General features: G+C 42.1%; 1 protein-coding gene across 1 annotated transcript in view; it reads right to left on the bottom strand.

Annotated features, from left to right (window-relative positions):
• LOC139373140 (F-box and leucine-rich repeat protein 13) overlaps window positions 1-17,812 on the bottom strand; it is a 30,273-nt gene extending 12,461 nt beyond the window's left edge. The window contains exons 1-9 of the mRNA XM_071113280.1: window positions 17,531-17,812; window positions 17,229-17,335; window positions 16,551-16,644; window positions 16,215-16,282; window positions 6,561-6,715; window positions 5,722-5,831; window positions 4,974-5,078; window positions 2,169-2,264; window positions 1,810-1,945 (exon numbers count right to left, since the gene is read on the bottom strand). Coding sequence (XP_070969381.1) covers window positions 1,810-1,945; window positions 2,169-2,264; window positions 4,974-5,078; window positions 5,722-5,831; window positions 6,561-6,715; window positions 16,215-16,282; window positions 16,551-16,644; window positions 17,229-17,335; window positions 17,531-17,605 — 946 coding nt within the window. The 5' untranslated portion in view covers window positions 17,606-17,812. The remainder of the gene's footprint in view (window positions 1-1,809; window positions 1,946-2,168; window positions 2,265-4,973; window positions 5,079-5,721; window positions 5,832-6,560; window positions 6,716-16,214; window positions 16,283-16,550; window positions 16,645-17,228; window positions 17,336-17,530) is intronic.

Raw genomic sequence — 17,812 nt, 5'->3', positions numbered from 1 at the left:
AGTTGTGGAACACTGCTATGGTGTTGCAGGGGGAGCTAGAGGAGGAGGAGGTGGAGCCGGCACATCTGAAAGGACCGCCGAAATACTGCAACACTAGATTGAATTAAACAACCACCGAAGGATGGAATGACTGACATCTTAAACATCTTTAAAGAGCGACTTCCTTTAAAAAGCAATGAATCCCTTTGAAAATTACATTGATATGAATCAGAAACAGTTATTCTAGTGTCAAACTTGACTACAAAGTGTAAATAGGAAAATTTTGGTCATAAAGTCTTGTCGAAAACGGAGTTTGGAAAATCCATGCGTTACAACAGGTAAATTAAGTTTGGGTTTTGATTTGACAATGTCCATTTGTCCACTAACATGGGGTGAACAACTGTGGTGATTGCTCTCTATCCAATATAATAGACAGACCTGCTCAGCAGTGCCGACTGTTTACATAAGACAACACGTCCTGCATTGTTTTACTTGAGAAATACTGCACCAAACACCTTAGTTACAGTTGAAGTTGGAAGTTTACATACACCTTAACTCAGTTTTTCACAATTGCTGACATTTAATCCTTGTAAAAAGTCCCTGTCTTAGGTCAGTTACGATCACCACTTTATTTTAAGAATGTGAAATGTCAGAATAATAGTAGAGAATTATTTATTTCAGCTTTTATTTCTTTCATCACATTCCCAGTGGCAGAAGTTTACATACACTAAATTAGTATTTGGTAGCATTGCCTTTAAATTGTTTTACTTGGGTCAAACGTTTAGAGTAGCCCTCCACAAGCTTCCGACAAAAAGTTGGGTGAATTTTGGCCCATTCCTCCTGACAGAGCTGGTGTAACTGAATCAGGTTTATAATCCTCCTTGCTCGCACATACTTTTTCAGTTCTGCCCACACATTTCTATGGGATTGAGGTCAGGGCTTTGTGATGGCCACTCCAATACCTTGACTTTGTTGTCCTTAAGCCATTTTGCCACAACTTGGAAGTATGCTTTGGGTCATTGTCCATTTGGAAGACCCATTTGCGACAAAGATTTAACTTCTGGACTGATGTCTTGAGATGGTGCTTCAATATATCCATATAGTTTCCCTGCCTCATGATGCCATCTATTTTGTGAAGTGAACCAGTCCCTCCTGCAGCAAAGCACCCCCGGCTTGCAAGCCTCCCCCTTTTTCCTCCAAACATAACGATAGTTTTTATATATTTTTTTTTTTTATGACTCCAATCTAAGTGTATGCAAACTTCCGACTTCAACTGTAGATGTAAAATTGCGTAACTAAATCATCCTCGGCAAAAACATCTACATTATTTTCAGATTTTTGAGAGTTATCTTACATTCATTCTGGGGATTTTGAAGAAGTGAAATAGGGTTGGGGGAATAACATAATTAACCAAACACGGAATCGGGCTGGAAACACCTCCAAGACTGAAATCCTGTTTTTCTAATGAGCAACAGAAAAACACATGTGCCAATCAGTGTGTTCAGTGGCTCTTTAAATACTTTTTAGTCTTATTTTATAGATAATTTAAATTTAGTCTGTATCAGATGGTGAAACTAACTTTGTTTTAATATTGTTGTTCCTGCTTTGTCAGTGTTGTCTCAATCAGATGATTTAGAGATGACAGAAATGTTATATTGGTAGAGTCATTTGAATGTACATGTAGCTGTGAAATGAAACACAATCACATTTACGTAATTGTGCATTTTTGTTGTATGTGTGTTAGTGTGTGTGCATACGCTTCCATGCAGGTATGTAATCTTTACACCCATGCGTGTGTGTGTATGTCTGTGTGTATATGCTAGTACTCACTGATACATTTGAAGCTGGGCCACTGTAGAGAGGTGCAGCCACGCATGTTAAGGTGAATTACAAATGGCCGGTATTTCTGTAGGATCTGTTCCACGATGCGGTCTGTGATCCAGTCCCTCTCCACAGAGAAACTGATCTGTCATTCAGAGACAAATGTTGGAGGAAACATTACAGGACACATCCGGACTCAACAGGTAACAAGGGATATATTAGACCTGAAAGCACCGTGGAACATGCTGTAGACATGCTGTAGACATAAGAGTTAAATCACTGACAACAATTAGTTAATGTTACATTAAATGTTTATGGTAATTTCAGTACCTGTCATTGTGGTGTGTGTGAGTGTGTGCTATACTGACCCGACTCCACAGTGAGCAGGTCTGAGCGATGGCCTTCCAGGTCCGACACACTTCTGCACATTTCAGCAGGTCTCCTACGTCTAGTCTCTGGAAGACCTGACCAAACAGAATACTATGATGGAACAGTTGTCACCAACCCAACCCTGCACAGGTTGAAGATAGAGATATTTTTACGACCTAGCTTGCAGCTCTCCAGGACCTGCGTTAGTGACCACTGCCATAGCAACTGTTCAGTCAATCTGGTGTTTAAAGATGTTATGCATGGCTGCATCTGAAAGTATACCCTATTTCCTATCAAATTAACTACAAGGCTATTGGGTGTCATTTCAGAACAATGTCAAATTTGACCAAAACATCTGATGACACATCTACCACTTTTCATTCGCAACACACCACTTCAACATAGGCCTTGATTTACTGCAAGTCAATTCAAACGTTTCACCCATACCGTTTATGCCCTTTGCAATGCGATTGTGAGTTCATCTGAATCTATTTCATAAGAAGAAAACACTGCAGAACAATCTCTCTGCCCCCATTCCTCTTGCTATTTTCCCACAATTATTTTTATTTTACCTTTACAAACAGACAAAAAAATACTGAATGTCAACAAAGCATTTAGGAGCTGTGCTCCTTTCCGAAACATAGTCATGTCCCAGTAATATTTCTTGGGCAAGATTTTTGACAAAAAAAGCATAGTAATTAATCACTGCCAAGAAATAAGCCATAACTGCTAGATGCCTACAGGGGTGGTCCCAGACAAAACAGTCCTGTATAGCATGTAATAGGCTCACTTTTTTCTATATAGGAACCATATCCTAGCATTTCCCCTCACACTAAACATGAACCCCTGCTGATTACAAAACCCCCGCTGCCACTCCAAACTCAAAACAAGTCTTGCTTGGCCAGAAGACAAAATATACAGGGGAACATGTTTTTATTGAGTAACAACTCTCAGAAATGGGTCCAATAACACTATCATCCAGAGGGAGAGCGAGTCATTCGACACACACACACACACACACACACACACACAACTGCAATGGCAACCGATAATAGAGCATAATAGATTGTAAAGTTCCAATGCAGCCATTTCTAGCTCGATATCAAATCAATTCAGGGGTAACAATTAAGTTACCTCCTTTCTTAGCAAAGAGCAATTTTTCAAGCAAGAATTTTGCTAGGACTGTCTGGGAGTGGTCTGAGTAGGGAGGGGGAAACTGAAAACTAGCTGTTAGTGGCAGAGAGGTTTGGAACTCTCTTTCTTATTAATCTATTAACTAATATTGCGCCTGGTGATGTCACCAGGCAGGCCAAAACTCCATCCCACCAAAACAGGCAGAAATTTCAGGCAGTCTTTTCAAACAGCTCTTACACTAAAATAGCAGTATCATAATTTTCAAAATGTCACAATATTAGTCCAACCTCAGTGTGAAAACATCAAAAACGGGTAAATCAAGTTTGACTGCACTGGGCCTTTAACGAAACCTTTCGAACATGTTTGCCCATTCTAGAAGTGGTCAGAAAGTGACGTTTTGGACCTGAAAGCCTAAACATTCAGGAGTAGAGGTGCTCAAAGTTGACCCTTTTTGCATACCCCACCCTACCATGAGACTTCCATGTCTTCATCACTGAAAAATATAAAGGGTTGAGTTCGATACCATTTGAAAGCTTACAAACAGGGTTGTTAAGCAATTTAATAATTTATTTTATTTTTTTATTTTTTTTATATATAAAAATTAAGTAATTTCTTAACCTTTAACATAAATTATCTTAACACGTGTTGTAGTATAGACCCTATTTTACATTGTCTGAAGTGTTTGTGTTGTGCTCGTCATTGGTTGAGACACAGCATTCTCTTGAATAAAGGGTGGGTGTCATTTAAATCATAGAAGCTAAATTCAAGAGAATGGACCTATCCCTTCAGACCACTGCAATTTAGCTGGTACACCATTGAAGAAACAATGTTCTGTACATGTTTTGTTCTAGTAGAAATACATCTACAGTATAACATGCTCTGTTCTATCCTGTATTTCTATATGATATTATGACATGTAGTGGCACTTTTGGGTACTTTAGATTACCACAGGTGTCTGTAATTACGTTTGACTCACTGCTCAGCTATAATTAAAATATATTTGGTAGTGTGCAGAGACTTTTTCCTGTTTCTCCAGTTTTGTCTTTTGCCTACAGCACCGTCACAAATCTGTTTTGGGTGTGCTGTAGATTCTGCCTATCAGCTCGTACACCACTGATATTTAAATTTAAGTTTCAATTACTACCAGAAATATGGCCGCCAGTCCACCCACCATTGAATGTCAACTTGAATGGGAATGTCTATTCTTTTATCTATATTTCTATGATTTCAATAGGTTTCCTATGGAAGACTGACAGTTTAATTCAAAACAATGTGTATTCCCATTCAAGTCAACATTCTCTGATGTGTGGACCTTCAACCATCTTTCTGGTTCTACCATGGACAAACATGTAGGGAAGGTTTCGTTCAAATCATAAGGGATGCAGTCAGAAAGTGACTAAAATTATATGGAACGACCCCCATGTGGCCTTAGAAGGGACAAGGACTGGGGTCATCATAAGTCATGATGCATGCAATAGAGGTGACCTCAGGGTTAACTGCCCATGAAGGCTAGGAATCTTCACAAACAATTAATCTGACAGTTAAAGAAGAAAACTCAGGATACCTGGGGTGAACATGTGACTCATAAGAATGTAGGGTGAGAAAGAAGAGGAGGCAAGTTTAGCGAGTGAGCATGAGGGAGACAGTAAGAGCGAGAGAGAGAGGAGTACCTTTATTGAGAGCTTGCAAGGTAGCAGTGAGAGTCCATCATGTCCCTCTCCAATGGCAACGTCAGAGTCCTTACTGCTCATCTCCAACAGACCATTCTCCAGTTTCTGACAACACACACATTACATTGTCTATATGAATGCAGCTGCAACTGTATTGAAGCCATGGGATGCAGTTTATTATAGCACACTACGCTTTATTACGGGCGATAGGTTCAGTACACATCACTGCATTCTGTATCAGAAAGTAGACTGGCCCTCTCTGAAGTCTCGTAGACCAATGCATTGCACTCTGTTTGTTTATCAAGTCCTCCGGTTTAAACTTCCGCCGTACCTTACCTTGTTAACCTATATATGCAAGAGATACCAGACCCGGTCTCAGGGATAGCTAACTCTGGTAGATCTGCTTTTAGTTATTTTGCACCTTATGTGTGGAATGATCTACAAATAGGAATAATTGTACCCTCTAAGGCTGTTAGGAGACCATTTTACTGAAGAAGGTGTGATGATTGTGTTTTGTTTTTCATGTATTGAGCATAATAATGTGTATTTGAATGTTAATATTGATGTGTAATTTAATGGGTATATTGTATTTTGATGTGTATTGTTGTTGTGCTAAACAGGGCTCATTTGGAAAAGAGACCTTGGTCTCAGCACTGACACCAAGTCAAAATAAAGGTAACATTTTAAAAATCGAATTCTTAATTGGTATACCGTAAATACTAATCAGATGAATCTCGTCTAGCCATACCTCAAAGTACTCCTTTGTCCGTTTTGAGTCCTGCACCACATAGCGCCAAGCACCTATGACAATCTTACAGTGGATAGCATTCCACACTCGCTGGATCTTTTTCATGGCATCTAAGAGGAAAACAGACAAGCATTATACATGTCCTGCATGAAAATGTGAATAATATACTGTCGAAAAATGATATATTTGTGGAAAAAACTTTTTGGTAGAAACATGGATGTTGCAACTGTATTTTATGCCAACACTTTAACACAATAAGCATAACTGAGTCACTGACCCAAGGGAAAAATGATAAAAATGTATACAGTCATTCATAATGCAAAACATCCTGACAGCTTTTAAAAGACAACAGTCATGATACAGAGTACTATAAATAGTCATAGTTAGTCAAAGCATAAATCAGTTAAACTAACAGCAGAGACTAGTCTGGATATATAGTATTAGCTAATGACTTTCAGTTGACCCACTTAACATAACTGACCAAAAACAAGCCATGCTGTTTTCAGAACTATGTTCTCATACTGTATTCTGAAGCTTTGCAAAAGACAGGTGATTCACATGGATACTAAAGCATAACTTAGTTGTTTTTTTTTCTGTACTGAAGCACATGAATGAACTGAGGTCAGACAAGTAATGCTCTGACAGTAATGCATAAATATGCATTAGAGTCATAGATAGGCCTACAGTTTGGTAAACTATTTTAACCAAAATGTAAATATCTTTTAAGGTGCCAAAACTGCACCCATTAATATTCCAGATGCTTAAACTGTACTTTACCTACAGTAACTCTTTAGGCTATATCAATGACTCTGCAACACATTCCAATAGTAGTTGCCTACCGTTCTGCCTTCTCTTGCAGACCTGTACCCACTCCACCCACTTGCAGAGTGCGACCCTCAGGCCCCTCTGTATGTAGTGCCTCTCAGCTGTCTCCATCTTCAGCGTCAACTCCCTGGCCTCCTTCCGCTTATTCCAGATGAACCTTTTCCACGCCCTACCGGCGCCCACAAAACACAACCATCATTAATTCAGTGAGCTGGCAGGTAGGACTGATCCTGTACACCTTCATTCATTCAGCAGGGCAGAACATGAACCAAGGACGTTTTCATTCAATAGGGGTAAGAATAGACCTACAGTATATGTGCCTCACTTATCTTGTTGAATTGAAGTCTTTGATTGTTCTATACAGTATATTTATATCTGCAACACCTTAAAAGGTTTCACTTCCTCAATGAGCTATTCCCCCCAGATACTCAGCTATTCAGAAAGCAGCATATGTTTCCTAGACAAAAGCTGTCGGTGATACTAGATACTGATATCATCCTCCCAGGGCCTGTACTACCTGCAACAGAGGGAGGTGAAAGGAAATACAGAGTACAGTGTCCCAGCTAACCCCCAGCTTGTTCACCAGTGACCCAGGGAGAAGATCTGGACTTTCAATCACACATCTTAAGTTATTGGCCGCCACTCTTCATAGACAAAAGTGTGTTAATAAAATTTGAATTATTAACTGTCAACTGCATTGTAGGCCTATTTTTGAAACAGTATCTAAGCTTCATATTGATGTCTAAGCTGATGATTTACTTTGGAACTGACTAATCAATTGGAAGAGGGGTGTTCTATTGGTGCTTTCAAGACAACTGAGAACCCCCCCCAAAAAACGAGGTCATATCATGACATCAGTGATCTTCAGGAAGATGCCAGAGATGTTCCCAGTTTAATTTAGTCAATGAGGTCAATGAGAGAATGCCGAATTTGGTCAATAAAAAAATGGAATTGCTAATTTGCTACTTGAGGCTTATTTGATAAAATAGAAGCTTGGTAGTGGTTAGTTTTTTTACAAAAGCACTGATATAAGTGGACGCACGTGGCATTTCTGAAACTTTGAAAAAAACGACTTTATAATCAGACTTGTGCCTGTTTTTAACACACGGAAAAAATTGTGGACAGATTTGTGTTGTTCACACAAATCAAATCAAATTGAATTTGTCACATGCCGAATGCAACAGTGAAATGCTTACTTACAGTGCCTTGCGAAAGTATTCGGCCCCCTTGAACTTTGCGACCTTTTGCCACATTTCAGGCTTCAAACATAAAGATATAAAACTGTATTTTTTTGTGAAGAATCAACAACAAGTGGGACACAATCATGAAGTGGAATGACATTTATTGGATATTTCAAACTTTTTTAACAAATCAAAAACTGAAAAATTGGGCGTGCAAAATTATTCAGCCCCCTTAAGTTAATACTTTGTAGCGCCACCTTTTGCTGCGATTACAGCTGTAAGTCGCTTGGGGTATGTCTCTATCAGTTTTGCACATCGAGAGACTGAAATTTTTTCCCATTCCTCCTTGCAAAACAGCTCGAGCTCAGTGAGGTTGGATGGAGAGCATTTGTGAACAGCAGTTTTCAGTTCTTTCCACAGATTCTCGATTGGATTCAGGTCTGGACTTTGACTTGGCCATTCTAACACCTGTATATGTTTATTTTTGAACCATTCCATTGTAGATTTTGCTTTATGTTTTGGATCATTTTCTTGTTGGAAGACAAATCTCCGTCCCAGTCTCAGGTCTTTTGCAGACTCCATCAGGTTTTCTTCCAGAATGGTCCTGTATTTGGCTCCATCCATCTTCCCATCAATTTTAACCATCTTCCCTGTCCCTGCTGAAGAAAAGCAGGCCCAAACCATGATGCTGCCACCACCATGTTTGACAGTGGGGATGGTGTGTTCAGGGTGATGAGCTGTGTTGCTTTTACGCCAAACATAACGTTTTGCATTGTTGCCAAAAAGTTCAATTTTGGTTTCATCTGACCAGAGCACCTTCTTCCACATGTTTGGTGTGTCTCCCAGGTGGCTTGTGGCAAACTTTAAACAACACTTTTTATGGATATCTTTAAGAAATGGCTTTCTTCTTGCCACTCTACCATAAAGGCCAGATTTGTGCAATATACGACTGATTGTTGTCCTATGGACAGAGTCTCCCACCTCAGCTGTAGATCTCTGCAGTTCATCCAGAGTGATCATGGGCCTCTTGGCTGCATCTCTGATCAGTCTTCTCCTTGTATGAGCTGAAAGTTTAGAGGGACGGCCAGGTCTTGGTAGATTTGCAGTGGTCTGATACTCCTTCCATTTCAATATTATCGCATGCACAGTGCTCCTTGGGATGTTTAAAGCTTGGGAAATCTTTTTGTATCCAAATCCAGCTTTAAACTTCTTCACAACAGTATCTCGGACCTGCCTGGTGTGTTCCTTGTTCTTCATGATGCTCTCTGCGCTTTTAACGGACCTCTGAGACTATCACAGTGCAGGTGCATTCATACGGAGACTTGATTACACACAGGTGGATTGTATTTATCATCATTAGTCATTTAGGTCAACATTGGATCATTCAGAGATCCTCACTAAACTTCTGGAGAGAGTTTGCTGCACTGAAAGTAAAGGGGCTGAATAATTTTGCACGCCCAATTTTTCAGTTTTTGATTTGTTAAAAAAGTTTGAAATATCCAATAAATGTCGTTCCACTTCATGATTGTGTCCCACTTGTTGTTGATTCTTCACAAAAAAATACAGTTTTATATATTTATGTTTGAAGCCTGAAATGTGGCAAAAGGTCGCAGAGTTCAAGGGGGCCGAATACTTTCGCAAGGCACTGTACAAGCCCTTAACCAACAATGCAGTTTTAAGAAAATCCCCCCCAAAAAAGTAAGAGATAAGAATAACAAATAATTAAAGAGCAGCTGTAAATAACTATACGAGGGCTATATACAGGGGGTACCGGGACAGAGTCAATGTGCGGGGGCAACGGTGTCGAGGTAATTGGGGTCATTATGTACATGTCGGTAGAGTAATCAAAGTGGCTATACAAAGAAAATAACAGAGAGTAGCAGCAGTGTGGGAGGGGGGGGGGGGGGGAATGCAAATAGTCTGGGTAGCCATTTGACCAGATGTTCAGGAGTCTTATGGCTTGGGGGTAGAAGATGTTTAGAAGCCTCTTGGACCTAGACTTGGTGCTCTGGTACCGCTTGCCGTGCAGTAGCAGAGAGAAAAGTCTATGACTAGGGTGGCTGGAGTCTTTGACAATATTTAGGGCCTTCCTCTGACACCGCCTGGTTTAGAGGTCCTGGATGGCGGGAAGCTTGGCCCAGTGATGTACTGGGCCGTACGCACTACCCTCTGTAGTGCCTTGCGGTCGGAGTCCGAGCAGATGCCATACCAGGCAGTGATGGAACCAGTCAGGATGCTCTCGATGGTGCAGCTGTAGAATCTTTTGAGGATCTGAGGACCCATGCCAAATCTTTTCAGTCTCCTGAGGGGGAATAGGCTTTGTCAGGCCCTCTTCACGACTGTCTTAGTGTGTTTGGACCATGATAGTTTGTTGGTGATGTAGACACCAAGGAACTTGAAGCTCTCAACCTGCTCCACTGCAGCCCCGTCGATGAGAATGGGGGCGGGGCCTCCCGGGTGGCACAGTGGTTAAGGGTGCTGTACTGCAGCGCCAGCTGTGCCATCAGAGACCCTGGGTTCGCGACCGGGAGGTCCGTTGGGCGACGCACAATTGGCCTAGCGTCGTCCGGGTTAGGGAGGGCTTGGTCGGTAGAGATGTCCTTGTCTCATCGCACACCAGCGACTCCTGTGGCGGGCCGGGCGCAGTGCGCGCTAACCAAGGTTGCCAGGTGCACGGTGTTTCCTCCGACACATTGGTGCGGCTGGCTTCCGGGTTGGATGCGCGCTGTGTTAAGATGCAGTGCGGCTAGGTTGGGTTGTGTATCGGAGGACGCATGACTTTCAACCTTCGTCTCTCCCGAGCTCATACGGGAGTTGTAGCAATGAGACAAGATAATAGCTACTAAAACAATTGGATACCATGAAATTGGGGAGAAAAAGGGGTAAATTTCGAAAAAAAAGAGAAGGGTGGCGTGCTGGGTCCTCCTTTTCCTGTAGTCCACAATCATCTCCTTTGTCTTGATCACGTTGAGGGTGAAGTTAATATCCTGGCACCACACGGCCAGGTCTCTGACCTCCTCCCATATAGGCTGTCTCATCGTTGTTGGTGATCAGGCCTACTACCACTGTGTCATCGGCAAACTTGATGACGGTGTTGGAGTCGTGAGTGAACAGGGAGTTCAGGAGGGGACTGAGCACGCACCCCTGAGGGGCCCCCGTGTTGAGGATCAGCGAGGCGGATGTGTTGTTACCTACCCTTACCATCTGGGGGCGGCCCGTCAGGAAGTCCAGGATCCAGTCGCAGAGGGAGGTGTTTAGTCCCAGGGTCCTTAGCTTTGAGGGCGCTATTGAACACTGAGCTGTAGTCAATGAATAACATTCTCACATAGGTGTTCCTTTTGTCCAGGTGGGAAAGGGCAGTGTTGAGTGCAATAGAGATTGCATCATCTGTGGATCTGTTGGGGCGGTATGCAAATTGGAGTGGGTCAATGGTTTCGGGGATAGTGTTGTTGATGTGAACCATGACCAGCCTTTCAAAGCACTTCATGGCTAGTTGGCTACAGACGTGAGTGCTACGGGTCAGTAGTCATTTAGGCAGGTTACCTTAGTGTTCTTAGGCACAGGGACTATGGTGGTCTGCTTGAAACATGTTGGTATTACAGACTCAGTCAGAGACAGATTGGAAATGTCAGTGAAGACATTTGCCAGTTGGTCATCGCATGCTCGGAGTACACGTCCTGGTAATCCGTCTGGCCCTGTGGCCTTGTAAATGTTGATGTGAGTAAGACCTGTTTAAAGGTCTTACTCACATCAGCTACGGAGTTCGTGATACAATGATGTGTCCTATGTGTCTATCTCTCTATGTGTCACACCCATATTGATCAGCGCTAACTTTTTTCCTGCCTAAAAAGTTGAGAATTCTGTCCCGTTTGGTGATAAGCATGTCTTGCATATTGACCTGAATAGCATAACGACCTTGATAATATTAGACTCAACCTTACACCCTGTGTACAGTGCCTTGCGAAAGTATTCGGCCCCCTTGAACTTTGCGACCTTTTGCCACATTTCAGGCTTCAAACATAAAGATATAAAACTGTATTTTTTTGTGAAGAATCAACAACAAGTGGGACACAATCATGAAGTGGAACGACATTTATTGGATATTTCAAACTTTTTTAACAAATCAAAAACTGAAAAATTGGGCGTGCAAAATTATTCAGCCCCTTTACTTTCAGTGCAGCAAACTCTCTCCAGAAGTTCAGTGAGGATCTCTGAATGATCCAATGTTGACCTAAATGACTAATGATGATAAATACAATCCACCTGTGTGCAATCAAGTCTCCGTATAAATGCACCTGCACTGTGATAGTCTCAGAGGTCCGTTAAAAGCGCAGAGAGCATCATGAAGAACAAGGAACACACCAGGCAGGTCCGAGATACTGTTGTGAAGAAGTTTAAAGCCGGATTTGGATACAAAAAGATTTCCCAAGCTTTAAACATCCCAAGGAGCACTGTGCAAGCGATAATTTTGAAATGGAAGGAGTATCAGACCACTGCAAATCTACCAAGACCTGGCCGTCCCTCTAAACTTTCAGCTCATACAAGGAGAAGACTGATCAGAGATGCAGCCAAGAGGCCCATGATCACTCTGGATGAACTGCAGAGATCTACAGCTGAGGTGGGAGACTCTGTCCATAGGACAACAATCAGTCGTATATTGCACAAATCTGGCCTTTATGGAAGAGTGGCAAGAAGAAAGCAATTTCTTAAAGATATCCATAAAAAGTGTCGTTTAAAGTTTGCCACAAGCCACCTGGGAGACACACCAAACATGTGGATGAAGGTGCTCTGGTCAGATGAAACCAAAATTGAACTTTTTGGCAACAATGCAAAACGTTATGTTTGGCGTAAAAGCAACACAGCTCATCACCCTGAACACACCATCCCCACTGTCAAACATGGTGGTGGCAGCATCATGGTTTGGGCCTGCTTTTCTTCAGCAGGGACAGGGAAGATGGTTAAAATTGATGGGAAGATGGATGGAGCCAAATACAGGACCATTCTGGAAGAAAACCTGATGGAGTCTGCAAAAGACCTGAGACTGGGACGGAGATTTGTCTTCCAACAAGACAATGATCCAAAACATAAAGCAAAATCTACAATGGAATGGTTCAAAAATAAACATATCCAGGTGTTAGAATGGCCAAGTCAAAGTCCAGACCTGAATCCAATCGAGAATCTGTGGAAAGAACTGAAAACTGCTGTTCACAAATGCTCTCCATCCAACCTCACTGTGCTCGAGCTGTTTTGCAAGGAGGAATGGGAAAAAATGTCAGTCTCTCGATGTGCAAAACTGATAGAGACATACCCCAAGCGACTTACAGCTGTAATCGCAGCAAAAGGTGGCGCTACAAAATATTAACTTAAGGGGGCTGAATAATTTTGCACGCCCAATTTTTCAGTTTTTGATTTGTTAAAAAAGTTTGAAATATCCAATAAATGTCGTTCCACTTCATGATTGTGTCCCACTTGTTGTTGATTCTTCACAAAAAAAATACAGTTTTATATCTTTATGTTTGAAGCCTGAAATGTGGCAAAAGGTCGCAAAGTTCAAGGGGGCCGAATACTTTCGCAAGGCACTGTATGTCCTTAGGAATCCCTTTTATGCGTGGATATCCATTCAGTACACATCTACGGAGGTCTAGGGTGCACCTTATGTGCAGTGTATAACATCAGAACATCTGCTTTCCCAAGGCTCGATACTAGGCCCCACGCTCTTCTCATTTTACATAAACAACATAGCTCAGGGAGTAGGAAGCTCTCTCATCCATTTAAATGCAGATAATACAGTCTTATACTCAGCTGGCCCCTCCCCATAAAATGCTCTACAACAAAGCTTTCTTAGTGTCCAACAAGCTTTCTCTTCCCTTAACCTTGTTCTGAACACCTCCAAAACAAAGGTCATGTGGTTTGTTAAGAAGAATGCCCCTCTCCCCACAGGTGTGATTACTACCTCTGAGGGTTTAGAGCTTGAGGTAGTCACCTCATAAAAGTACTTGGGGGTATGGCTAGATGGTACACTGTTCTTCTCTCAGCACATATCAAAGCTACAGGCTAAAGTTAAATCTAGACTTGGGTTTCCTCTATCGTAATCGCTCTTCTTTCACCCCAGCTGCCAAACTAACCCTAATTCAGATGACCATCCTACTCATGCTAGATTACGGAGATGTAATTTATAGATCGGCAGGTAAGGGTGCTCTCAACCAGCTAGATGTTCTTTACCATTTGGCCATCAGATTTGCCGCCAATGCTCCTTATAGGACACATCACTGCACTCTATACTCCTCTATAAACGGGTCATCTCTGTATACCCGTCACAAGACCCACTGGTTGATGCTCTTAGGCCTCACTCCCTCCTATCTGAGATATCTACTGCAGCCCTCATCACATACAACACCCGTTCTGCGAGTCACAATCTGTTAAAGGTCCCCAAAGCACACACACCCCTGGTTCACTCGTCTTTTCAGTTCGCTGCAGCTAGCGACTGGAACGAGCTACAACAAACACTCAAACTGCCAGCAGCATACCACCCTGCATACCACTGCTGGCTTGCTTCTGAAGCTAAGCAGGGTTGGTCCTGGATGGGAGACCAGATGCTGCTGGAAGTGGTGTTGGAGGGCCAGTAGGAGGCACTCTTTCCTCTGGTCTAAAAAAAATATCCCAATACCCCAGGACAGGGATTGGGGACACTGCCCTGTGTAGGGTGCCGTCTTTCGGATGGGACGTTAAACGGGTGTCCTGACTCTCTGAGGTCATTAAAGATCCCATGGCACTTATCGTAAGAGTAGGGGTGTTAACCCCGGTGTCCTGGCTAATTCCCAAATTCCCGGTGTCCTGGCTAAGCCCTCAAACCATCACGGTCACCTAATAATCCCCAGTTTACAATTGGCTCATTCATCCCCCTCCTCTCCCCTGTAACTATTCCCCAGGTTGTTGCTGCAAATGAGAACGTGTTCTCAGTCAACTTACCTGGTAAAATAACGGATAAATAAATAAAAAACTGGACAGTTTTATTTCAATCGCTTCATTCAAAGACTGAATCATGGACACTCTTGCTGCTTTGTGTGATGTATTGTTGTCTCTACCTTCTTGCCCTTTGTGCTGTTGTCTGTGCCCAATAATGTTTATACCATGTTTTGTGCTGCCACCATGTTGTGCTTCTGCCATGTTGTGTTGCTATCATGTTGTTGTCATGTTCTGTTGCTACCATACTGTGTTGTCATGTGTTGCTGCCTTGCTATGTTGTTGTCTTAGATCTATCTGTATGTAGTGTTGTCTCTCTTGTCGTGATGTGTATTTTGTACTATATTTATTTATTATCTTTATCCCAGCCCCCGTCCCCTTTGTTCTTGACTGCCTTGCCTCGTTAAAAAAGGTAAAATAAATCAAATAGAAAATTAGAGATGCCTCAGGCCTCTTGAAATCTAGAGGCTTCTCAGGGCCTGGTCCAGACTCTGGCTCTGCAGACACCAGCTATCAGTCCAGTGGAAGGAAACCACCCCCCAGCTTTGTCTCTATGCAGAGAGAACCTGTCCACCCAATCCCAGGAATCTGGGCAGTTCACACAACTTGTCTCCACTCCAACTGAACCAAGGCCAATGCCCAAGGGTGGAACTGTCACAAGCGAGTATGAGTCAAGATAAACTGTGGAGCAGGTCAACTACCCCAGTCTACCCCAACTACCCTAGCACTGGTAATGATGTCCAAACTCCCTACAACCCTTTACATGATAAGCAAGCACTTAGTAACATTGTCAAGGATGTCAGTGTCGCAACCATCCATGATTTAAAACAATTTGTGAAGTCTATGAGGAACACCTTTTTTAAGCCAGGTAGATCTTTCCAAAAAACCTTGGACACTGTGTAGAATGAACATGTATTCAGCTGCCAAGGCAAATATCCCAAACTATCCATGTCCCTATTGAGAAAGGGCTTGCCCAAAATGACTGCAGTTCAACCCAGAGTTTGAGAGAGCCAGCCTACAGCCTCATGAGCCTGTCCAAAGCCCAATTGCAAGGACACAGTCCCTGATCCTATAATCTCTACCCAAGGTCCAGCCTCTCCCAGTGGTAATGGCAGTAAATGCCCTAATTCTGTTCCCTTGTATCATTCTAACCAAGTCCCCGCAGGAGAATCTGTTTCAAAGAGCTATGGAAGTCTTTGTAATTCTGGCTCAAGCTTTAGAAATGATGGTGGTGCTTATAACAGTTTTGATGTCCAGCGTGAACAAATCCCTAATGTCAAGCAGCCATTCAAAGTGTCTCAAACTGGCTATGCCCCTACAGTACAAAGGCCTTTCCCTTCCAGTTCTTCCTCCAGACAGGATGGACAAGCTTTGTCTTCCAACAGTGGTGGCTACCAGAGTGCCCCAAGACTCAACCCCCCCTCGCCCATCCATCCTCTCGGTATCCCAACTAAACATGGTTCTCAAAATGGGACACCATTTTTGTATTCAATAGGTGAGCTTTAGATAACAGGGGTTACTTACTTGAAGCACATATTTGTTAAACTTATTCTGTAACAGGAGTAGGCCTTCTCAAACAAATGGGAGAGAAACTGTTGAGGGAAGGAAAGATGTAAAGGTGAGATCATTTTCAAAATGTTCATGTACAGCATGTATGTAGGAAACCACTAAACCTTACCAACCAAAACAAACTGCAAATGCATCCAACAACTTTGTAAAGCCACAAGCTTGATGTAGTCATTGAGTGCAATGAATATGGGACCAAATTCTAAACTTATAACTACTTTAATACAGTATAAGTGAATTTGTCCAAATACTTATGACTTGTTCAACGAAAAGTGCTTTTATTTATAAATTTACCAGTGTATCATCTCGTTTCCCAAAGATGTCATGCACCATGCTTCCTGCCAGTGAGGTCACGGCGACTTGTTCTGGATCGTCAACACATGTATGCCTAGAGACAGTGCTTTGTTAACATTTTCTGCAATTCACTGCAGCTTTTATCAACCTGGTATCATTAAGTTTTGAGTTTAGCTATGATTCTAAATTCTAAACCCTCTTGCATTTCAAACATGGCAATGAAACTATCACTGTCATTATACTCAGACCAAACTGCATTCATTGTGCTGTGGGCCTTGCATTGCAGTGTTCAGGAGTGTTGATAAGTAAAGCAAGTGGGTATCCAAATTGAACCTTTATCAATCCATCAATCAATTGTATTTATAAAGCCCTTTTTACATCAGCAGATGTCCCCCCAAACAGCAAGCAATGCAGATGTAGAAGCACGGTGGCTAAGAAAAACTCCCTAGAAAGGCAGAAACCTAGGAAGAAACCCAGAGAGGAACCAGGGTGAGGGGTGGCCAGTTCCGGTTGTGCCGGGAAATATTTCTTTTTTGAAAATAAGAAAATGCACATGTGCAGTGACTTACTCCCTACACCGTTTTTCATAAAGTGGAAGTTTTGAGATGTTTTTATTTATAGGTCACAACCATTTTATATAGACCATTCAGAAGTAGGATACTGTAACAGGTTACTCACCAATCAATCTCAGCAGTGTCCCGGTTTTCCTGAATATACACAATCTTCCTTTCCAGAAAATGTAATGGACTTTCAGGACACGACACACATAAACCTGTTAATAATGCCTGTTGAAACACAACACGAGTATTGTACATATTACGGGACAAATGTAGCTATATAATGTTAGCTAATTAAGTTAACTACCAACTGCTATATGGCTCTTTAACTCGCTAACGTTAGCTACTGTAGCTAGCTAGCTATTTTATGTTAGGGTCACGAGAGTTGGCATGGCAAAATTTGTGACATTGTAAAAGTCTCACCTGAAATATTTGGGGCAAGGAATGCTTCAGTATATATTCCCTCAACGCCGGGTCAGCATTTTGTAAAGAAGCCATATCAAAACTCCATCCCAAAGTAGGTAATATAACGTTAACTAGCTAAATAGAAAATTATCAAAATATTTGTCAACACAGAAGTTTGCAAGCAGGCCCCTGTTCTCTGATTGGACACTTCCATGTACAGTTTACCGTTACCTAGTAACCAAGATTCCATGTTGTCGTGGGTGTACGGAGAAATCTCATCTGGGTCCTTGGGATGTCCGA

Source organism: Oncorhynchus clarkii, chromosome 2, assembly GCF_045791955.1.
Source record: "Oncorhynchus clarkii lewisi isolate Uvic-CL-2024 chromosome 2, UVic_Ocla_1.0, whole genome shotgun sequence".
NCBI lineage: Eukaryota > Metazoa > Chordata > Actinopteri > Salmoniformes > Salmonidae > Oncorhynchus > Oncorhynchus clarkii.
The sequence above is the reverse complement of the archived record's forward strand: the minus strand, read 5'-3'. Positions and strand labels throughout refer to the sequence as shown.